The following is a 25,109-nucleotide window of genomic DNA, read 5'->3' on the forward strand; positions in this document are numbered from 1 at the left end:
ATCCTCTAGTGACAGTACCCTTTCCCTTTGTGCCTCCTACTTCAGGCCCTTGGAGCCATCTGACGACTCCCTTGTTGTGGGGAGCTGCCTCCTAATGTTCCTACAACCCATTTTGAGAGCTTGACACTCCGCCTTCTGGGGTCCTCAACCCTGAGCCAGAGGAACAACACCCTCTTACGGGACCTCACACAATGGAGTGGTCCCTTGGAACACTCCCTTCCCAGGATTTTGCTGATCAGCAACGGGATTCCAGCCAGTAGCTGAATGAGCCACGTATTGCTGGTCATAGGGCTTTGCTTTCCTTCTTTGTCTGCTTTATCTATGGTGGTGGTTTCTACTCCTCTCTGTGAGGTAGGGCACATTATTGGCCTCATTGGCTGCTTGAGGGATTGGAGGACTGCCCCCCATCACCTGCTCTGACCCAGGGGGCCCAAGGTTGCCCTTGCTCAGTGGTCCAACATGGCTCCTGCCCTTCCCTCCCCTCCTTTTGAATTCTTCTTATTTCTGTCATTGGTTTACTGTCTACTGTCATTGTTCTTTCTTGAGATTTGATCAATTTGTTTCTAGTTTGTTTGTTGTAATTGGGATGGGGGACGGTGAGGAAACACCGGTTGGGAGTAGTGGGTGTGTCCTGGGGGCCTCCAGCTGATTCCTGGATAGAGAAACTCTTTTCATCTTCACTCTCTTACACCTCTCTCACTTCTGCTTGCATCTTTCACTTGGTTTTATTGATCCTCTATTACAGTAAGATTCATCAGGGTTTATCTTTTGTGTCCTCCCTCCTAGAGGACTGTGCCTCACTTGACACATATAGGATTGAGGAACTTGTGATCTCATAGTTTTGTCTGTTTAATCCCATCAATCCAGCCACCTCTCAATACTGCGAGGACTTGCCAGAAGGGAAATGTGTTCCATATTAAACTGTAGATCGCTTCTTACCAGTTGGATAAAGGTTAGGGAAGAGCAAGTTACCAAAGTGACTTGCAAATGTTGTGTTCTGGTTGTTGAGTTGTTGTTGTGGTCTTCAGTCCTGAGGCTGGTTTGATGCAGCTCTCGAAGCTACTCTATCCTGTGCAAGCCTCATCATCTCCAAGTCATGACTATGATCTACATCCTTCGGACTCTGCTCAGTGTATTCATCTCTTCGTCTCCTTTTACAGTTTTTACCCATCATGCTTCTTTCTAGTACTAAACTACTAATCCCTTGATGCCTCAGAATGTGCCCTACCAACCGATCCCTTCTTCTAGTCAAGGTGCAGCACAAATTCATCTCCTTGCTATTTCTATTCAGTACCTCCTCAGTTATGTGATCTACCTATCTAATTTTCAGGACTCTTCTATAGCACCACATTTCAAAAGCTTCTATTTTCTTCTTGTCTAAACTGTTTATCGTCCATGTTTTGCTTCCATACATGCGTACACTCAATACAAATACTTTCAGAAAGGACTTCCTGACACTCAAATGTATAATCGGTGTTAACAAATTTCTCTTCAACAGTAATATTTTACTTGCTCATTTTGACCGCCTTTCTGGCAGTTTGTGGACACCTCGACAATAGAAATGTTCGTATTTTGAAGCAAACCAATTGAGGCACCCAATTGTCGACTTCTTCATAGGAATTGAAGTGTTCCTCAACCAATGCATGTCCCATTGATGAAAACAGATGGTAGTCGGAAGGGGCCAAGTCTGTCGAATACGGGGGGGGGAGGGGGGTAGCAGCTCCCAGCCAAGTGTTTTGATTGTATTATGAACCAGTTTTCTGATTTTTAATTATAACTCTACACAGTGTCCCATAAACAAAATTACTGCTACGACAGACAAATCATGTGGCTGTAAATACTAAGTGCTATCTGTGCAAAGCTGGGCGGGTTGCTATTTAAATGTATGGTGAAGGTTTTCAGGAAGTCATCGAATCATTTTAAATATGTACACCAGTCAGGCAGGGATACTATCATCCATGCTCTTTAACTGCACCTTCAAAAAAATGATCCAAGAATGCGAAAATGCAGTACTGAAAGTTGGAAAAAATCAAAATAAAACTAGGACCAACAAGGAGAGTCAAAATCAGCTATATTTGTCAAGGCATAAATTTAGCTGGAATTCAGAGAAATCTTTTTGGAAAAATTGATGAGGTGAGAGGCTTTAAAAAAATCTACATCAAAACCAAGTACATGCCAAACATTTAGGATGTTTTGAAATCAGTAGACACAACCTTTAAAATGAGAAAAAATGTTCAAAGGTTCTATATTACTGGTGACAAAAATCTAGAAAAAAATGTTTTTTGAAGAAGATGCCCAAAAGAAAGAACTTTACAACCAAAATCAAGAACTCTGACTGTTTTCAGGAAAGCAAAAAATCAATTGCCAAATAATTTTCACTGAGGAACACAGCAAATAGAGGAAGTAGATGAAGAATATTGGGAAGAAAGAAAAAGGAACATCATCAGAAATAAGAAATCATAATTAATTGTATGTTTCCCATAAGTGTGAGATTTGACAGAAGATTTATACGTGTGTAACTCTTAATATATGAGTTTTTTTGTAACTGTTACTGTGAATAATTGATACAGAACCAGCAACATTAAAGAACTGAAGTTTTGCTAATTACAGTTCTATTTGAAAAGCATTTGTAATTATACTAGTATCTACTTTACTATAGAGAGGCAGTACTGTTCTCCTCCAAAACAATTCATGGCATTGTCATGGTCATGTAGATCTTCAAGGCCACTTTAGGAATAGTGGTCAAGTCTCGACACAAGATGTCCCTATTAGAAACAACCACCATATGACTCTCATTGGTTGCTGAGTACTGAAGAGGTGAAGTAGAGCTGTAAGTAGATATTTATGGTAGTTATGTGCATCATTGCACTGGGGGGGGGGGGGGGGGGGTGTCCACATGTGAACGTAATCATTGAATGTGATCTTAATGCAAAAATGTCCATTTAGTTCTTGACACTAACCTTTTAGTTTACCTGTGGCCATTCATTCAGACTTAAAATGTGGCGTTGATCACACCACTTCAGAATTAGAAAAATTAACCTTGCCAGTTATTTTATGTACGGCAGATGTGCACTCGGAGCCTAACCTTCCTACATAATGCATGCTTTTAAAGTGATGAGGGTGGAGCTTGTGGTGCGTGCATGCATGCATGCATGCATGCATGCGCGTGAGTCAGAGGAGGATAGTTGAGAAAGAGAGATTCGTGGTTTCAGTAATAGGCAAAGCTGATGTGAAACTATCATTTTAGTTATAAAAATTTGTGTACATCACTGTAATATTTCCTCAAAAACCTATTTCAGGAGACTGAAACCGGGTTATATGTCTGCTTGAAAACATTTTTGGGCCTAGGGGCAGATTTTGTCGAGCAGCATTATCGAAAAACAGGGAATGCTGTTTTCCTGCACCTTAGAAGACTGAAGAAAGAGGTAAGTTTGTTATCATGTAACAATTCTGTTGATGTAACTTGAATTAATTTTCGTTTTAAATATTTGTATTTGATGATATAAGGATATTTACATGTTCACATTAGAATAGTTGGAATATAGTGAATGTCATATGCTTTAATAAATTTGTTGCTGCCTTTAGCAACAAAAAAAGAATAAAACACTTTGAGGGGTAGTCGTAATGCTTTAACCAACAGCTTGCAAAAATAGTTTCACAATTATTTTTTATTTGCTTGTGGGTACAAGTGTCTGCAGTTCCTGATATCCATTGAAATCCCTACATCACAGTATAGTGGCACACCTTTAGAGGAGCCAAAATTAAATGACAAGTCCATTGATAAAATAGTGATTGGCTGTACCATTTTGTTTTGGCTCCTATAGTGATGTGCCACTGTACTGTTGTGCAGAGCTTACAGTGGATATCAGGAGTTGCAGACATGTACAGGCAAAGATACAAAAAATAATAATGCAACTATATTTTTTGAAGGTTACAGTTACAGAAGGGAGGAGACGAATTACGAAAAAAGTACATAAACTTGTGACCAAATTTGAAACGAGAATGCCATCTGGATGAAAAGCAGGAGTCAGAGTACCAATCCATAAAAAGGGCACTAATCAAGAATGCAGAAATTATATAGACATCTCCTTGATTAGCACAGCCTACAAAGTGTTCTCAGATATTTTCCAGAAAAGACTGGAACCATTTTTAAAAGAGATAATAGATGAGAATCAAGTGGATTTTATGAAAACTCAATCTACCACTGAACACACATTTGTGTAGGTAGAAGCAGTATCAATATATTGGGAGTACAACAAAACTGTGTCAGTATTGTTTGTTGATTTTAGAAAGCGTATGATAGCATAAACTGAGAAAAATTGTGGGAGAAAATGCAAAACTTTGGAATACCAAAGAGATTACAAATCGTGTAAAATTTCCACTGAAAGGCTGAAAAGGGATAGTGAAAATTTTGGAGAATATTCCATGGCCTTTAACCAAAAAACATTAGTCAGGCAAGGAGATTGAATATCACCATTCTTTTTCAGTGTAATGCTACAAGTGAAGCGGCGGAGGAATAGAAATGAATGGCCCTTTGCAGGTGATGTAGCACTAATTGCTAAAAGTATATATGACCTAAAAATACGGGCAAGAAAGCTGTTTCTAAAGGCAAAGTAAATTGGATGAGAGGTAAACAAAGAGAAAACAAAATTCATGAGTGTAGAAAGAAATTATGAGACAAATAGGTGGGAGATGTTACAGACCAATGATGATGTGATTGAAAAAATAGAAGAGTTTAAATATCTGGTGGTTGTAGCAAATAACAGAAATGATGAGAAACAAGAAATAAAAGTGGAGATAAAAGTGGAAACCAGAGAATCGTATTCACTCACAAATTGCTGTCATCAAAATTTTGTCAAGAGGAACCAAGATAAGGATGTATAAAACTATAATCAGACCAGTATTATTATATGGGGCAGAAATATGAAGATTAGATTAGTACACAGAGAGACATCTAAAGCTTTCCAAAAAGAAAATCCTGTGGCAGGTATCTGGATCAATTTGTGAGGGAGGAAAATAGCGAAGAAGGAAAAACAGATAGGTAGATAATGAGCCACACATTTTTGTGGAAGGCAATCAAGGAGGCTGGAAGGGTTGGGCACATATATGGAAGAGAGGAGGGATCAAAATTGAGAGAAGTATGAGTGAAGAAACCTGTAGAGCAAAGACCTTTAGGCAAACTGAAAATAAGATTGAAAGATCTTGTGGCCAAGGAGCTTCAGATATTTGGAGCAAAGAAAGATAAGCATGGTACAGTGTGGAGAAGGCTTCTTGATGAGGTCAAAAATTGTCTTAGGTTTGTGGGGCCGCAAGAGTAATAGTAAAATATTTAAATCAGACTACTCCCCAAATTAAAAAAAAGTTTTTCTTCTCCTTTTCAAGTTCAAATAAGAGTTGTACTATGTATTTATATAAACTGCAACTTATTACATTTTCCTAAATGCCTTTATGTGGAAAGCAAAAAAAGCAAAATTAGTTTTAGACATCATAATGCTGGCAATCAGTCTTATTTAGCAAAAAATGCTGCTTTTGAAGTCTTTTATTTACAGTTAAGCACATTAATTTTTGTCATCTTAGAAGTTCTGCTAACAGCAAACCATGTAGTGGGTTTTTTTACATAACATGCCTCTTCAGTTAACTAACTCTCAAATGGTCAGATATGAACTAAATTTCCTCTTCAGAAGTTCATCATTGTCATGTTTGGGAGCGGTAGGAACATCACATGCATATTTAGATAAATCTCATGTCCACTTTGTTGCACATTATTTTTTGCTGTTGTTGAATATGAATCATTATTGAGAAAGGAAATGCCTCTTTTGTATCTTTAATTCAAAAAGAAAATTATCTTGGTTTAAAACAGAACAAACACAAAAATAAAGAACACTAACTCTAGGATGATTACTATGTTGAATAGGAACACAGTTTTAAATACGTATATACACTAAAAGTTATTGTAATAGTGTATTGCAGGAAGTAATTTTTACAAAATTATGAACTCCCATGTCCTGTTCTATTCATGAATGTGTTGAAGGAAAAATGACTGTATATATCTCGTGATGTTGCTGTTGTGGTCTTCACTTTTAAGATTAGTTTCTACAGCCCTCCATGCTAGTCTATCCTTTGCAGGCATCTTCATCTCTGAATAACTGTTGTAACCTACCTCCATTTGAAACTGTTCACTGCATTCATATCTAGGTCTCCTTATACAATTTTTACTCTACTCACTCGCCAAACTGACAATTCCTTGATGCCTCAGGTTGTGTCCTGTCAACCAATCCTATCTTGTAATCAAATTATGCCACAAATTTCTGATTTCTCCAATTCAGTTCATTGCCTCTTCATTAACTATTCAATCTAGCATCTCACCTTCAACATTTTCCTGTCACGCTGTATTTCAAAAGCTTCTATTCTCTTCCTGTGTAAAAATCTTATTGTCCACATTTTACTTCATATAAGGTTATGCTCCAGACAAGTGCCTTCAGAAAATACTCGCTAACACTTATATTTCTATGGTGTGTTCTAGGGAGAAAAGTTAATATTCAGAGATGTGATAGGAATGACCATTCAGAGCAAAAATCTCTGGTAAACATGGACTCTAAATGTGCTCTTTAAGAGCTATGAGCACTTGCTCAGTAGAAGAGGTATTTCACAATAGCGAAGATGAGACAGTGCTCGTAGCTCTTTTAGAGTCCATGTTAGACATTTTTGCTTCGAATCCTACTTCATGTCAGTCCCTGACTATTGACCATTCCTCCTGGAACACCCTATATTAGAGCTTAACAGATTCATCTTTTTCAGAAACGCTTTTCTTGCTACAGCCAGCATACATTTTATATGTACGAGTAACAAAACTCATTTACTAATTTTAGTGTCTCATTCCTAATCAGACTGTCTCAGCATTGGCTGATTTGATTAGATTGCATTCCATTAGTCATGTGTTACTTTTGTTGATGTTCATCGCATAACCTTTTTTTTCCGAGATTGTATCCATTCTGTTCAGTTGCTCTTCGAAGTCAACTGCACCTCTTACAGAATTACGTATCATCGGCAAATTTCAAAGTTTTATTACTTCTCCCTGAACTTGTAATTGTCTTTCCAAATTCCTCTTTGATATCCTTCACAGCTTGCTCAGTGTACAGATTGAAAAAACATTGTGGATAAGTGGCTATCCTATTTCACTCTCTTCCCAACCACTGCTTCCCTTCCGTGTCCTTAGACTAATGTAACTGCAGAGTGGTTTTCGTAGAAGTTGTAAATAACCTTTTGTTACCTGTATTTTATCCCTGCTACCTTCAGAATAACATAGAGAATAGCCCAGGCAGCACTGTCAGAAGCTTTTTCTAAATCTGGAAATGCTATGAACAATAATATGCCTTTCTTGTAAAATAAGTTGTGGGGTCAGTATTACCTAGCATGTTCCTACACACCTCTGGAACCCAAACTGATCGAGTCAGCTTTTAACAGTTTCTCTGTCACCTGTCAGCACCTGCTTCCTTTGGAACTGGAATTATTACATTCTTCCTCAAGTCAGAGGGAATATTTTCTGTTTTATGTATCTTGCATAACTGGTGGAATAGTTTTGTCATGCCTGCTTCTCCCAAGGATCTCGATAATTCTGAGAGAATGTTATCTACTTCAGGGGTTTTGTTTGGACATAGTACTTCAGGCTTCTGTCAAATTCTTCTAGCAGTATCATATCTCCCATCTCTTAATTTACTTTCTTTTACCTATCTATCATATTGCCCAGAAGCTCATTTCCCATCCACCCACCCCATGGAGTTCACCACTCTTTGGTGAGTTTGTGCTTGGCTATCACAAAGTCCTAGCCTTTGCAGCACTTCTTCCCTTTTGATGCTGCGTGTGTTTCCTTCTGCTATCCTGCCCCCCACCCCTCCCGTGGGGAACTTTTCTGGAATATTTTTGGGAAAGTGTACTGAGGTTTTAATAGCCCGACACCAGGCAGCCCCTCATCTGTTTTTTCTTTCTTTCTTTGTTCTCCATCTCGTACAGTTACTCCAGTTTGTCATTTGAGGTTCCTCTGTTTCTTGTTCCTTCCTGTGCGCTCCTTGAGGCTTACTGGTGCGTTTGACGCATAAAGGTGGCAGTGTAATGCGTAATTCCCAGCCCTCGGTCGACAGGTGAGGTTCGCATGTACCTCCTGGCACAGGTCAGGCCCAGGGAGGGGTGATTATCTAAGCTGTGACCTTTCCAAATTGCCAATTGGTTCCTCAGTCAGTAGTTTTGGAGGTGTAAACAGTCACCTGAGGGGGGTGAAACCCCTCCGAGGGGCCTTCCAGTTGGAAGGAGTGTGCCATTGGAGACTCTGGCAATAATGGGGTATTTTTTCGCGATTAGACACTCAGTCATCTCAGTTTCTGTCTGCCATCATCTCAATCTCTGTCTGCTAACAGGGTGCTATCACGTACTAAAGACCTTCAGTCCTTTGCTACTGTTAATTCATTTATTATTGAGAAAGATGTTGATGCAGTTACTGGCCCTGTGAAATCTTGCTCTCATCTGTGCAATGGAACTTTGGTTTTGGAAACCAATAGTGATTTTCAAGCCTAGCGACTGCTTGCAGCTTCTCTCCTCCATAGCTATCCTGTTCATGTTGAGGTCCGTCAAACAATTAATTCTTCACGTGGTGTTATTTACACTTGGCTGCTTGATGGTCTGACTGAGAAAGAACTGCAAAATTAGCTCACTGATCAGGTCATCACTGCAATGCACCAGGTAATGAAAAAGGTTGATGCCACCTTAGTTCCTATGTGCACTCTTTTTCTTATGTTTCGTCAAGTAGTGCTTCCATTGAAGATCAAATTAGGCTTTGAATTCGTCACAGTCCGACCATACATTCCAAACCTGATGCATTGCTGCCAGTGTCAACATTACAACCACACTCGAATGTCCTCTAAAAACACTTCTAAATGTTTTACTTATGATAGGGATTATCACAAAGGCAACTGCCTACCTCCTTCCCCCTGCTGTATCAGTTGTAATGGAGACCATGCCATATCATCCCGGGAATGTCCCATGTATCTCAGTGAGCGGGCTATCCAAGAGATCCGGGCGAAGGACAAATTACCTTAACCTGTCACTCGCAAGTTGTTGGCTAGTCAAAAGCCCTGTGTTTTATCATCTGGCACTTACCATACCATTCTTGCTACGCCTCACTCCACGAAGGACATGGCCATGCAGACTTAAAACCTCAAATCACCCAGTATCACAGAACAATACTTGTCTCCTTGTCTTCCAGCAGTGCACCAAGCCGCCAAATCTTTGCCCCTGGCAGTGAAATCCTATGTTTCACAATTGGCAGGCAGGAAAGATCAAAAGAAATGCTCCCAAAAAGACTTCTCACATCCCTCCAGCCGGCAAACATCAGAGTCTTCGTCCTCCAATCACAAACACGCTAAAAAATCAAACAAAGAGAAACAGTCTTGTCCTTCACTGACTCAGAGATTGTCTTCAATGGCGTTACTGCGCGATAGCCTCCTCCAGCTGACCTCCATTTCGCCAGTGCACACTGTCAACCATTCTTCTGCCATGGAATCCGCAGGCCAACCCAGAGAGAATGCTGATGACTCTGTAGATCTCATGGGACAGAATCCTCCAGCCTCTGCGCCCTGTAGCAGAGAGTCTTTGAAGGCTGGCGCTCAGCAGTCACTGAATTGAAAACTCTTCATTTTTTCTCTCTTCCCCTTTCCCCACCATGACTGTCCTCCAATGGAACACTCACGACCTTAGACCTAACAAGTAGGAATTACAACTGTTCTTGGAATTGCAGCATTCCCGTGTTTCTGCCTCCAGAAAACAAAATTGCATCCTTGCGTGTGCTTTGACCTCTTGCATTTCTTTCCGGTCCGCTTTGACCTTCCCCCTGAGAATGGCATTCCATCTCATGAGCGAGTCATGCTGCTCATTCAGAATGGCATTCGTAGTCAAATCATCTAGCTGAACATTCAGCTCCAAGCTGTTGCAGTCGATATTTGCCTTCTTCACTTCCTTTTTTCTTTGTAACGTCTACATCCCTCTGACATTCAGGGCCACCAGGGAAGCCTTCCTCCAGCTTGTTGGTCAACTCCCTCACCCCATTTTGCTGCTCGAACCCAGGAAATCTTCGCCTGCTCGCTCTCATTGGACCCACTGTGATGTTTATGTGGGTCCTTGCTCACATTGGTCTGACAGAAAATGAGGCTGCTGACACTGCTGCCAAGTTCTTCCATTCCCTCTGATGATCTCCATGTTGCCCTCTGTCACCAGGTGGTGTCACTTCGGCATCACCTCTGATCTTCCCTTCATGGGAAGAAGCTCCAGAGAATTAAACCTCTCCCTGTGGCATGGTCATCCTCCTCTTGGCCCTCTCACTGTGAGGAGATCATTTTAGCTAGGTTGTGTATTGTCTTTTTAGCTATCACCAGTTGTAAGTAGTGATCCTACACCACTTTGTCCTTATTGCCATCAACCTTTGACATTTCGTGGCAGAATACTCAACTTGTAACCACTTATGTTGTAATGTGTGTATGCCAACTTATGTGGGCTGTCAGCAGTGTTTTACCTTATATCCACTGTAGCAATATGGCAAAGGACATTGTGGATCTTTCTCCAAGAGGAAGTCCTCATTCATAGCTCTACTTCCTTCCATCGATTGGGCTGCACGTGTAGTCGTTGATAACTCATTTTTCATCTTAGTGTTCTCAGGTTCTGACATAGACACTTATGACCTTAGTTGCTTTTGCATTGTAAGACAAAACAAAAGAAAACAGACATAATTTCCTGTCTATAGCCCTCTAATATAGTCCTTCCACATTCCATCGTGGAATGGAACAGTGTGGTTTTTGGGTATGACTATGTCCACTCAATACACAATTAAGAATTGCGTGTGTGTTGTGGCGTGGGGATGTGGCAGCAACTTTTACCTGCTGTTGTTCAAATTATCTGTTGTAGTGGACTTGCTATGCAATGCTTCTGAACCATTCCGTTAGACTGCTTCACCTCGTTGCAACATGTGGATGCTCTGATTTGTTTAGAATACTAAATCAAGAACTCATTTCTGTGTGAACTCTTCTGTATTTACAATAGAATCTTAATACGTTATAGTCTTGATTATAATTTGCAGTAGACAGATCTTTTGTAATGTATAGCTCTCAATAGGTCACAACATGTATTTTGATCTACATGACACAAAAATGAACAGGTCTCCACTAAATCTTCAACTCTTTGGGGGTTTAAATTGTCAACGAAACCTTTTGCTCCTTGACCTCAAAGGCACCGCCAGGCTGCAAAGCCTAAAGAAAAAGTATTCCACCACAGCAGGTGGAAAGGTTTATTGGCTATAGGGCCTTGTCGATGTTCAGAGCTGACATCTCGTATACACCATTTGCACATGTAACAAAGCAGAACAGATGCTCCACACTTGTCAACTACATTAAACAAAGATTCCAGTTTGTACATGCATTTTCGGTTGGCCTAAGTGCTCAGAAGATGAACATGCTATCCTATAGGGTAGACATGTTACACCACAACCTTAAAGTTTTGTCTTACCTAACACAATCTCTTACCTTAATCCTATATTCCTTATTGGAGGTACATGATAGAAGTAATGAGAGTATTGCATAGTCAACCTTGAATAGTTGTTCTAAAATTTAACCAACATGGTTTCGCTAGAACAATGTCACCTTTATTCCACTTATTAGTTATGCTTCCAGCTAATTTGCCCTAATTATGACCTGCTAGGCTGTTTGAATGGTCCAGTTACTTGACTTTTTTAACTTACTCATTGAAGCAACAAGCCTGACTATAAAAAGTAATTCTGAATAACAACTCATCAAAAGAGCCAGTGCATGAAAATATTGTACATCAAAAACTGTGTAGTTCCTGGTACATCAAGCAATAGAAGGCACATTACAGGATTTTGCTAGTTTGAAATCTAGCAGGATATCAAGTATTTGAGCTCTGAAACTTGTATTTATTGTTTAAATGGAACGTTGCAACAGGGTGCTCAGTTGCAAAATTTTATACTGGATGAATATAAACAAATCTTATAAAAGTAAATGAGAAAACAAGGGACAGAGAGATTGGCTTCCAGTCGGCACTCTGGCGTTTTTGACAACTTCATGATGCAGTTAGAATACTTTAAGGCATATGTTTCTCTGAAGATGAGGCCATATGTGAAACCTACAACTACAGAAAAATGGATGTAAGACGAAAGTTTAGGGCCTGTGTGCCATCATGTGTCATTTCCTGTTACAACTTTATTCACATAAATACTTCTGAAATTGGTAGGCTTTTGGCAATCACAATTTCAGATAATTACAACACAGATTGAGTAAGATACCAGATCTCAATAATATGGTAATAAAACAAGTAGGCCTTGATTAATAAGACTTACAACTAACCCAAATTATGAAACAGCTCTTAATTTAATTAAAAGGGAGCAGGCGGGCCTTCAGTAATAACAGCCTCAGTTAAATAAAATTACCAAGCATGAAACATGCAGGTCTTCAGTGATAACAGCTTCAGTTAAGTAAGATTACAAAATAGAAAATAGGCAGGCTTTTTTAATAGTTGCTTCAGTTAAGTAAGATTACAAAATAGAAAATAGGCAGGCTTTTTTAATAGTTGCTTCAGTTAAGTAAAATTACCAAATAGAAAACAGGCAGGCCCTCTTTAATAATGGCTTCATTTAAGTAAAATTACCAAATACCAACAGGCAGGACTTCAGTAAGAAAATAATAGTTAAGACCTCAAAATCCAAAACTTAACTGAAATGCATGTATCAAAGCTGGAGCTTGCCGGTTCCAAAGGCGGCCCAGAATTCAGCACAATTAAACTAGCTTCAACTCTCTCACAGGTGTGCCACGTCCCAGAGCTGGCTGCCCAGGCTACGCACAAGGACAGCACTCGAAATCAGCCACAGATTCAAATCAGCTCACAGATATGCCCAGCAACCACTCGCCGGGCTCCATTCCCAAGACACTTGCGCAAGTGCTCACCTTACTCACTGGGTGGACCTCTCACACGGTCATCCTCACTCCATTACCACTCACCATGCTACAACATGCCCCGTCCCCATCAACAGGCTCAAGCAAACATGTTAGTGGCTGCAGACCGTAGGGACATAATACGACAGATGAGCTAGTGGCACCAGGAATTCAAAAGGCGATGGCAGCAGTTCATAGTAAATATATTTCTGTTGCTGGTAAATCAGATATATGTACAGTATTTAACAATCATTTTCTGAGCATTGCCGGTAAATTAAATAAAAGTTTAGGGAATCGTATAACACTCTTGGCAAATGCCTTTCTGAGATTGAGGTCTGAAATACTCCTCTGTGATACAGACAAGGAGGAGATTGAGTCAATAATTAAATCATTGAAGACTAAGGACTCTCATGGATATGAGTTAGCAATATTTGTTATTTTTCCCTTTAGGAATGGTCAGTTTCCTGAACGATTAAAGTACTCAGTAGTAAAGCCGCTTTCTAAAAAGGGAGAAAGGGATAATGTATACAATTTTAGGCCTATTTCTGTGCCATCAGTGTTTGCTGATGTTATTGAAAAGGCTGTGTATATAAGGGTTATTGATCATTTTGCATCTCACAATTTGCTAACAAATGTACAGTTCAGCTTAAGTTGTTGAACAACTGAAAATGCTGTGTTCTCTTTTCTCTGTGGGGTACTGGGCGGGCTAAACAAAAGGATTCAAACGCTAAACATATATTATTATTATTATTATTATTATTATTATTATTATTATTATTATTTTAAGTAAGGCATTTGATTGTGTTGATCACAAAATATTGCTCCAGAAGTTGGACCATTACAGAATATGGGGAGTAGCTCACAATTGGTTCACCTCTTACTTTAGCAAAAGACAGCAGAAGGTCATTATTCAGTGTTGAGAATGGGGTATGAGTGGAGTACGGTCAAGTAGGGTGTGCCCCAGGGATCAGTAGTGCTGGGGCCACTCATGTTCATTATTTATATAAATGATATGCCCTCTAGTGTTATGGGTAACTCTAAAATATTTCTGCTTGCTGATAACACTAGTTTGGTAGTAAAGGATGTTGTGTGCAACATTGGCTCAAATTCAAATAGTGCAGTTAATTACCCAAGTTAATGGCTTGTAGAAAATAAACTAACTCTAAATCACAGTAAGATTCATTTTTATTGTTTCTAACCCACAATTAAAAAAATAAAAGAAACCTGACGTTTTAATTTCACTGAATGGGCATATGATTAGTGAAACTGAACAGTTCAAATTTCTAGATGTTCAGATAGATAGTAAACTGTTGTGGAAAGCCCACATTCAGGGTCTTGTTCAAAGACTTAATGCTGTTGTTTTTACTATTCAAAATGTATCTGAAGTGAGTGATCATTCAACACTAAAATTAGTCTACTTTGCTTATTTTCATTCACTTATGTTGTATGGTATTATATTTTGAGGTAACTCCTCACATTCTAAAAGGATATTTTTGGCTCAAAAATGGGCGGTTCGAGCAATAAGTGGTGCAAGTTCACGAAGCTCTTGTTGACCCCTGTCCACCAGTCTCTGTATTTTGACGTCGGCCTCTCAATGTATATATTCCTTACTGTCATTTCCTCTTAACAATATTAGCTTATTCCCAAGAATAAGAAGCTTTCTCTCAGTTAATACTTGGAAGAAATCAAACCTGCATTTGGATCAACTCTAGTGCAGAAGGGGTTGCAGTATGCTGATGCATCCATTTTCAGTAAGCTACAACTATAATTCAAAGATCTTAGCAGTAATATATGCACTTTCAAATTGAAACTGAAGAGTTTCCTCGTGGGTTACTCCTATTCTGTCAAGGAGTTCCTTGAGAAATTAAGCTGATTCTTATTGTATTGTTGGTTGCGTTTACTTAAACTTATGGCTTGACTTTTTTCAGGTTCATAAACATTTTATTTTTATCTGTTATTGCTTTTATGTTGTAATTTCGTGTACTGACACGTTCCATGACCTTGGAGATTTTGCTCCTCAATTTGGCCCTACAGAACTTGATGCGTAAGTAAAAATAAAATAAATAAGCAATCCCACCATGGCTCAACCTCCTCCCCTTAAACCTATGGACCCCTTTCCAGCCTACGGAAGAAGAAGGGGATGGGAAAGGTTAATTAGCAGGCTTAAGTTCATTAAGTTGCACCTTGAGGACTTTACCAGTGACCAGATGCCTGACAAACAACTGGACCCAGAATTTTGAGGATAGAGCATGGGCCTATGAAATGAGGAATGACCTGGCCCGTTCCCAATTTCCCTAAGATCTTCAGGAGTAACTCATGAAGGCAGGATGTTGTTGCTATCCCACAAGTTGGGTAGAGGGGAATTGATGGGATACACAAACAAGATAGTAGTAGGAACTGCCTTGGATACTTCGTGGTGCGCAGTGCTAAATGCAAAACTCAAGCGAGCCAAGGTGGTATCCCATTTACTCGGAGACTTATGATGGCAAATGATCAAAACTGACTTAAGGTTGTTATTCACTCTCTCAGCAAAAGATGCCTGGGGATAATATGGTGTAGTGGTTAGGTGCTTAACTGCATTACAAAAGAAAAACTGCTTAAACAGTTTGTAAACAAACGCTGCTGGAGCATCATCACTAACAAGAGCCTAGGGGGTCCAAACGAACTGAAGATATCATCAGCTGTGCCATGGTAATGGCTGCCGTGACCCCATGACTAGGGATTAACCAAACAAATCTGGAAAACGCATCAACAACCACCAGAGTATCGGAATATCTCTGTTCCCCTTCTTGGTAAGAGGAAGTGGTCCTGTGTAATCGATAAAAAGTTTACCCACAGAGTTCTCCTCTTCTTCTGATTGTAACACCCCTTTGGAGGATTATTTCTGGGTTTAGCCTTCGTACATACTTCACACTCACACACTATTTGCCTGATGTCCTTATATAACTTGGGCCAAATGAGGTGAGCATTATCCTTTTTCCGATGGAGAACAAATCAAGGAAATTTTTGAAGAAATGTCAGATTCGCTGTTCGCGGATTTCAAAGGTGAAAATTAAATTAAGAAAACTGTTCGTGGTTTGCAACTGTCTCGAAATACTGGGATGCACCGTATCGAAACAATGAATGAAAACAAAAGAACAACTACAAAGAGATGTCGTTCGCTGCTTTGTTTTTTCGGTACAGCTTGAAGAGTCAACAGATATCACTGATACCGCACAATTACTTATTTTTATTCGGATGGTCTTTGAAAATTTGTCGACGAAAGAAGAGCTGCTAAGTTTGATTTCCTTAAAAGGAAAAACTCGTGACCTTGATTTATTCACGGGATTCGAAGCATATAATGTCAAGATTAAGCTATCTTTGTACAAACTCTTATCAGTGATGGGATGATTTCCGAGTTAGAAAACTGCTGCGGAAGCAAAGGGAACTTCACAGCAAACATAAACATAACCAATGCCTTGCAGACAAACAAAAATTACGCGAAGCGAAATGTAGTGTGAGGAGGGCTATGCGAGAGGCGTTCAATGAATTCGAAAGTAGAGTTCTATGTACTGACTTGGCAGAAAATCCTAAGAAATTTTGGTCTTATGTCAAAGCGGTAGGTGGTTCAAAACAAAATGTCCAGACACTCTGTGACCAAAATGGTACTGAAACAGAGGATGACAGACTAAAGGCCGTAATACTAAATGTCTTCTTCCATAGCTGTTTCACAGAGGAAGACTGCACTGTAGTTCCTTCTCTACATTGTCGCACAGATGACAAAATGGTAGATATCGAAGTAGACGACAGAGGGATAGAAAAACAATTAAAATCGCTCAAAAGAGGAAAGGCCGCTGGTCCTGATGGGATACCAGTTCGATTTTACACAAAGTACGTTAAGGAACTTGGCCCCCTTCTTGCAGCGGTGTACCGTAGGTCTCTAGAAGAGCGAAGCGTTCCAAAGGATTGGAAAAGGGTACAGGTCATCCCCGTTTTCAAGAAGGGACGCCGAACAGATGTGCAGAACTATATACCTATATCTCTAACATCGATCAGTTGTAGAATTTTGGAACACACATTATGTTAGAGTATAACGACTTTTCTGGAGACTAGAAATCTACTCTGTAGGAATCAGCATGGGTTTCGAAAAAGACAGTCGTGTGAGACCCAGCTCGCGCTATTCGTCCACGAGACTCAGAGGGCCATAGACACGGGTTCACAAGTAGATGCCATGTTTCTCGAATTCCGCAAGGCGTTTGACACAGTTCCCCACAGTCGTTTAATGAACAAAGTAAGAGCATACAGACTATCAGACCTATTGTGTGATTGGATTGAGGAGTTCCTAGATAACAGAACTCGGCATGTCATTCTCAATGGAGAGAAGTCTTCCGAAGTAAGAGTGATTTCAGGTGTGCCGCAGGGGAGTGTCATAGGACCGTTACTATTCACAATATACATAAATGACCTGGTGGATGACATCGGAAGGTCACTGAGGCTTTTTGCAGATGATGCTGTGGTGTACCGAGAGGTTGCAACAATGAAAAATTGTACTGAAATGCAGGATGATCTGCAGTGAATTGACACATGGTGCAGGGAATGGCAATTGAATCTCAATGTAGAGAAGTGTAATGTGCTGCAAATACATAGAAATCATTTAGCTACAAAATAGCAGGTCAGCAACCAGAAGCAGTTAATTCCATAAATTATCTGGGAGTACGCATTAGGAGTGATTTAAAATGGAATGATCATATAAGGTTGATCGTCGGTAAAGCAGATGCCAGACTGAGATTCATTGGAAGAATCCTAAGGAAATGCAATCTGAAAACAAAGGAAGTAGGTTACAGTACGCTTGTTCGCCCACTGCTTGAATGCTGCTCAACAGTGTGGGATCCGTACCAGATAGGGTTGATAGAAGAGATAGAGAAGATCCAACGGAGAGCAGCGCGCTTCGTTACAGGATCATTTAGTAATTGCGAAAGCGTTACGGAGATAATGGATAAACTCCAGTGGAAGACTCTGCAGGTGAGACGCTCAGTAGCTCGGTACGGGCTTTTGTTAAAGTTTTGAGAACATACTTTCACCGAAGAGTCAAGCAGTATATTGCTCCCTCCTACGTATATCTCGCGAAGAGACCATGAGGATAAAAATCAGAGAGATTAGAGCCCACACAGAAGCATACCCACAATCCTTCTTTCCACGAACAATACGAGACTGGAATAGAAGGGAGAACCGATAGAGGTACTCAGGGTACCCTCCGCCACACACCGTCAGGTGGCTTGCGGAGTATGGCTGTAGATGTAGATGTAGATTTATAGAGGCACAGATGTCCTCCCAATAGAAAATTATGAAAATAATGGAAAACGGGCACCAGCTCCTGAGGCAAACAAATTTTATAATCCCCAGCTTCGTTAACACGTTTATGTAGTATGCCAGTCCTGATGGAATAGTCCCTAACCTCACCGCCATATAAGAGTTGTTTTCTTAATGGATCCCACAACAGATCTTGATCCTGTTTGGTCTTCAAGATCCACAAACAACTGGGAAACTTCAGCTAAAACGGTACACACAACCAGCAGAGTGAGTCTCACTAACGCCCTTATTCTCAACAGCCCCCTCCCTCCTGAAAAAAGTGACTGAGGGCATTGGTAACTTGGTTGTCAAATCCTTTTGTGTGTCGCACCTTGAAATGAAATGCAGAGATGTGGATCGCCCACCTGCTAATTCTAACAGTTGTCCTTGGTCGAGCCAACACCCACCTTAGGGCCTGATTGTCTATCTGGAGATCAAACTCCCTATGCTGAAGATAGAACTGAAACTTCACTAAGGGGAAAAGCGCATCTGGTGCCTAGCACCCATAAACGGCATAAATCTTGGACCCAGGCAACTTTCTAGGCACAAAAGCTAATGGGCATCTTGTGCCTTGATCCTCTTGCACAACACTGCAGTAATACCAGCATGTGAGGCATCAGTTTGAATGATAAATCTTTTGCCGAAATCCGGGACAGCTAAGACTGACAGATTGGTAATAGCAATCTCGATAGCTAAAAAGCCCCCCGTTGGCTCTCACCCCAGACAAATTCCTTCCCTTTCCTGTGTAATTTATTCAACGGAACAGCCATATGGCCAAAATGAGGGATGAAATGGCGAAAATAATTTGCCATTGCAATAAATCTGGCTACCTTGTTCCTATTTCAAGGCTGAGGAAATTTTGCAACACCTTAATTCAGTCCTGGTCAATCCTAGTGCCACCCCCTGGAAATTAAATGACCTGGAAAGGAAACCTGTTTTCTAACAAGTATAATCTTGGATGGCTTAACGGTAAACCCTGCATCCCAAAACTTGGAGAGGACCTCCCAGAGAAGGAAAATATGATCCTCAAATGACCATAAATGACAACATCATCAAGGTAATTAGACACAAAAAATCTTGTCATTCAAGGTATGATGTAACAAATGAGACAAAACTGCCTCTCCAGTGGACAAGCCAAACAGCATCCGGTTAAACTCATAAAAGTTCCAATCCATGCAGAATGCAGTGACATGTTTAGACTCTTCGGTAAGAGTGATCTGATAAGGAGCTTGATTGAGATAGAGCACTGTGAACCACTTAGCCCCTGAAAACCAGGTAAAGCAGTTGTGAAGATCCAGCAAGGGGACAGATTATCAGATAACCTTTTTATTAAGGAGTCTATGAGAAAAATTAGTGATGCATAGGGAGATGTAGACAACCTAATAACTCCCTCCTTCGACATACAAATTTCTGTCCCAAGATTTTCATTTTGGATGGCGAGAGGCAATAAGGAGACTGTCACACCAGAATATTGTCAGCCAAGCATATGTGGTACTGAATGATGTTAGTGAGCCCTCAGCTTACTAGAGAAAACCTCAGGAAAGTCCCCTAATAAACTCAACAACTGCCCTGCCTGATCTGGCACAAGATGGACCACATCAAATTCATTGGAGTTGCAATTCACCAAATCCCCCTTACTAGTGCAGCGGCAAGAGCAAAAGGATGACTTATCACTAGGTGAAAAACCTGAGAGAGAAAGTGTGGCTTGCAAAGTCGGGAATTAACCCAGTTTTCTGAATAAATTCACACCCGAGCAACAAATTGAGTGCTAGATTTTTAACAATGAAGAGCATAACGGCCATGAGAAATTGCATGTGGACAAACTGCCACACAAATCGCTGACCAGAGACAACTCTTGCCTATTGGCTGCATGATATCTCTGAGGGCAGGGACACACTTAAGATAATTTCCACAAATGCCTAAACTCCAAATACCCATTATAATTCAGTAGGGACATGGAGCTACCAGAACCCAACAGCGTGCTCAAGGGTTCTTGTCCAAGACGGGCACTAATAAGAGAGGGCAGATCTGGAGAGAGCTTGAATATGCACTCCCCATGGAGCACGCCTCCGATGGAAACAATCCTCCCCCCCCCTTCATCACCTATCGCCTGGCATCGTTTGCTGGGTCTAGGAGCTCTTGTTATGGGATGCTTGCGCACAAAGTGATCGTGAGTGCGGAACTGAAAACAACCTTTCCCAGAAAACGTGTTGGATGCTTAAAGAGCCCTATTAATTCTCGAGATGGGCGGAGGAGTTTCCATTTGCTCCTCACACCTCTGCTCATCATCAGCAAATGACAAGAGTTCAATTGAATCAACTTACATTCACAATTCCCGGAAGCTAGTGGGGTGGGAAGAAAAGGCAAAGTGCAACCTAGCCTCAGCACGCATGCCCAGCAAAATGTTTGATACAGTATTGAGTTCCAAAGTGACATACCAAGAGCCAAGTGCAACCTAACCTCAGCACGCATGCCCAGCAAAATGTTTGATACACTATTGAATTCCAAAGTGACATACCAAGAGCCAAGATGGCTAGGCACACTTTCTCAATATACTATCTCAGCAGTTCAAATGATGCCTGCACCCACCAGTAACGTTTGTGTTCAAGCTTGTTCTGCACCCACAGAGTGAGCTTCTTAGTGACAGTCAGTCCCTTTAGTTGTCCGATTGAGCTCTCCAACTTCAGGGCTTAAGATATTAATCACTCAGAGTGCCTTTCACAAGGGGTAAAGTAATGCTAATATCACATGGTGTGATTTGAATTTCATGCGTGTGCCCTAGGGATGCCTCACCAACAGCCACAGAAATTGCTGGACAAGGCCCAAGGTATTGAGTGAAAGCTCTGAAATACCGTTGAGTAGGCACATAATTGGGTTGGGTAGTCTAGTGAAATGATTAGCTGTAAGACTACCTAAACCTTGGCCCCCAACACCTGGTCAAAGAAGTGATGCATTGGGGGTAGCTGCTGTACTTGCTCCTGGTGCCTGACTTTCCAAGCTTAAGGATGCTGCTTGGACCTGCAAATCACTCACTCACTCATCTGTCCCAGCCTGGACTGGCTAAGTTGCAAGGAGGTTATGTCCCTCAAACAATTCCCCAAATGTGCTAGGTGGTCCTGAATTCTACCAATTTGCCTAACATTAGGTTGACTGTCCTGCCAAAAGGACTGGTTTCGTTGCACCTCGTCCAATGCTGTGGATATATTATTGAGAGAAACACTTACCTCCACAATGGTGCTTGCCAAAACTCAAAGCTGGGTGGCGAACGTGTGCACAACCTGCCCACTAGATCTGGAACTCTACCCTCAGTGCTAAGCTCCCGAATTTTAAGCTCATACTGCAAGTGCTCCGTCTCTGGATATCTGATTCCAGGGCAGCCCCTTGGATCCATAGCAAGCTAGGTACCTGTGAACAACGGAATTAATTAATACAAGCCTTCATTAATAACAGTTTCAGTTAAGAAAAATTACCAATTACAAAAAAGGCAGGCTTTCTTTAATAACAGTTTCAGTTAAGTAACTTTACCAAGTAAAAAACAGCCAGGCCATCACCTGTCATTCCCTGTCTCTGCTTCTCCTATTCTCCTCTGTGCCCTCAGGCCTTTGTAAAAAATACACACACACACACACACACACACACACACACACACACACACACACACAGCCTCTGGCAGCTGGAGCTAGACTTAATTAGCTTATTTGTCTTCTGTTTGTTTGTTTGTTTAGGCTAAACTATTTTCTGTTTTTCCACACCCCATCAAAGACTTCTTTTGTTGAAAAACCCAAGAGCCTTCAAAACTTGGCCTAAGTTTAGTCTTTATAAAATAAACAAATACAGGTGTTTTATGTGAACTTTTTGCAAATTAGTATTTATGTAAAATAAGGGAAAGGCAACCACTTACCGATAGAGGACTGGTGCATTGCATACAAAATGTGTGTCAGAAAACAGTTCATACTCTGTGGCTGTATGTGTGAATGTGTGTAATCACAGTAGAGAAAACTCAAAAGTTAGAGTTAACCGTTTTCTGTTATGCTTTATTATGTGCCACATGTATAGGTAAGTGGTTGCCTTTCCCTTGTTTTACATATTTTTCCATCAATGGATTTCCATTATTGTTATGAAATATAAATTTGGTTATTGTGTGGTAATATTTTTCATCAATATTGGCTACAAACACAATTATTATTGGTGTTTAGATTGCTACTGAACAGCAGGGAGATGGACCAGAGAAAAAAATTACAAGGCTTGCAATTGGTGTTGAAGGGGGATTTGATCCTGATGCCGGAAAGAAGAAATTTGAATATGAAGATTCATATTCCATTGTGGTGTTTCCATCACGCGATACCATAAAGTGGCCTAATTCTGATCTACCGGAAAAGGTAAGAAATGTTGCCAGTTAATTGTATATCATAATAACCACTTTCATGCAATTTTATTTTAAGTGTTCTGTTTAAAAATATCTATATAGTACACAGAGAGGGTAAATTCTTAAGTTGTTGAAATTGGACCAGTTTAAAAAGAAATTATACCTGTTGTGTCAATCACATGCATCATAACATGTATCCCAGTGGAAGATGCAGGAGGAATACCTGTTCCATACATCTGTCCACAAACTATTATTCCACCCAAGTTACTAATGCTTCCTACCTTCATCAGGGCAAGGATACCTCCGAAGACAGCCATATAATCTGTCACCTTCCTTCCCTCCTGCCAATTTTCTTTATCCAGCCAATAGATGATTGGGATTGGTATAGTACTTCTCCGATTATGCAGAGAACCGCCCTTGCTCATATGTAGACTATTATTACATAGGGTTCACTGCTCCCGAGGGCAGTTTTTGGCTGTATTACAAACTTTTCCTAGGGAGGAGTCCATGTACCCATTCTGCCCATCCTGCCCATGTCTAATGCAGTCAGAGGGTCAGATGTCACATCACACTTCAAAGTGTTTGTGCATTGTGCATCTGAGGTAGGCTGTGAGAACGAACCCTATACTCAACTTGTCGGCTGTGGAAAGCCACCTGAAAACCACACCCAGGCTGACTGGCAACACTGGCCCGTGTCATTAATCGATCTGGGGCTGGTGTGCCTCTTCATGTCCCGGAATCAGACACTTTAAGGGCTCAGCTAGCCAGGAGGGTAAATTAACAACTTAGCATACCAGATAGTTACATGAGATGCTTGACATGCTGTTCAATATGATGTGTGAAACTTAAAGGCTGCTTCATGACCTATCATCCAACATAGCCCACACCCAGTCCGATATCACACACTGAATATAACTTCTTTTCAATTGCACCAAGTGGGCAGCCACGTTGCTTAACCCTTTTGACTTCTTTTCAGGAGACATAGAATTCAAATCCATGTACAGTCGCCCAAACTTGGATTACACATACAATTAAAGCAATTGCTGGAATGACGATGACACTGGCCGTTTTCTCCCCCATCTTCCTCCTCCTGATCCGTTAATGTTTGTCTCATTTGATGGACTGTGAGGTATCCTCAATTACATGATTATGTTCCATCTTGAATTTTACATTATTTTATGAGGATGCCAGCCATTAAGAACCTAAATTACAAATGACTGATGATTAACAGTTAAGATTTGATAGTAACTGGAATGAGGAGCTTCTCCTCAAATTTTGAACTGCATAATGAGTAGCAGCCAATAGATGTCATTGATAACAGTTAAGGGGCCTGTGAAATTAAGCAGAGAAAAATTTAAGAAGGGATGGTAATAGATAATAGAAAAACTCCATGTAATTCAATATATTTCAATGAAAAAGTGGTAATTAGAACTTGTTACACACTTGGGGAGCAAACAGTGGAAATGAGAACAGCAGAAGAGATGGGTAGCGAGAAGGGTAAGAAAACTGTAGGGTAAAAAGAATGAACAAGGTATGGCATCAAACATGGCCAGGTGATGACATTCATATTTGGTAGGTTGCTTGTCTACAACCTAAAATGAAAAACACTTCAGATATTTTGGCTCAAAGGTCTCTCCATCCTCCACCCCTACCCCTCTCCCTCCATACCCCACCTGCATTTGAGAAAATCATACCCAAAATCCATAATGCCTAATAGACTCGAAACTGATGGGATCAATAGGCAGTTGAATATTGACATGTGTGGATTCTGCAAACGCGTATTTTCTTAGAAAAGAGAGAACTTGTGTTTGGCTCCCAAATGCGTTCTGCTGTTTTTCATTTGTATTTTTTTTCCATGTCAAAATTTCTGGGAAAGCAGTCAGTGAAGAATAACAAGAAGGTATGCAAATAAATTTCTCAAACAACTAGAATTAGTAAATAATTAAAATTTAAATCCTGGCTGTCTTACAATGGCTCTTACTCTGTTAAATGTCCTGTTTTCCTTTGAACAACTACATAGATAGTTCTGGTCATACAAATATTTGAGATAAATATACTCGTGGCACCAAGAACAATCTTCATACATCAATATTGTTCTTTCTAAAGATGTGGTGAAAAAAATTTGGTCACATTCAAAAATATTTTTTTTTCGGGAATTAATTTTAAGGCATAATGCATGCATGCATGCAATAACGTCACCTGAAAAATCAGTGTTAAAAGTTGTTTATGAATTGCATCCATATAGCTGTGCAGTGGTTGGCTTCCAGATTCACATTACAATTATGTGCGTATTTTGTTATTTTTTCCTTACTGATCACTTATTAACACTTCTCTTCCTACAAGTTTCGATATGCAAAAAAAAAAAAAAAATACAAATTAAAAACCTGCAGGATACATTTTAGAATCACGCGTGTTCTCTGTGCCCCAGCCAA

General features: G+C 40.3%; 1 protein-coding gene across 1 annotated transcript in view; it reads left to right on the forward strand.

Annotated features, from left to right (window-relative positions):
- LOC126353922 (ubiquitin carboxyl-terminal hydrolase 5) overlaps positions 1 to 25,109 on the forward strand; it is a 163,823-nt gene that overhangs the window by 4,394 nt on the left and 134,320 nt on the right. Inside the window, exons 2-3 of the mRNA XM_050003165.1 lie at positions 3,300 to 3,425; positions 22,508 to 22,690. Of these exons, the coding sequence (XP_049859122.1) occupies positions 3,300 to 3,425; positions 22,508 to 22,690 (309 nt within the window). The remainder of the gene's footprint in view (positions 1 to 3,299; positions 3,426 to 22,507; positions 22,691 to 25,109) is intronic.

This window comes from Schistocerca gregaria, chromosome 3 (assembly GCF_023897955.1).
Source record: "Schistocerca gregaria isolate iqSchGreg1 chromosome 3, iqSchGreg1.2, whole genome shotgun sequence".
In the NCBI taxonomy this organism is placed as follows: Eukaryota; Metazoa; Arthropoda; class Insecta; order Orthoptera; family Acrididae; genus Schistocerca; species Schistocerca gregaria.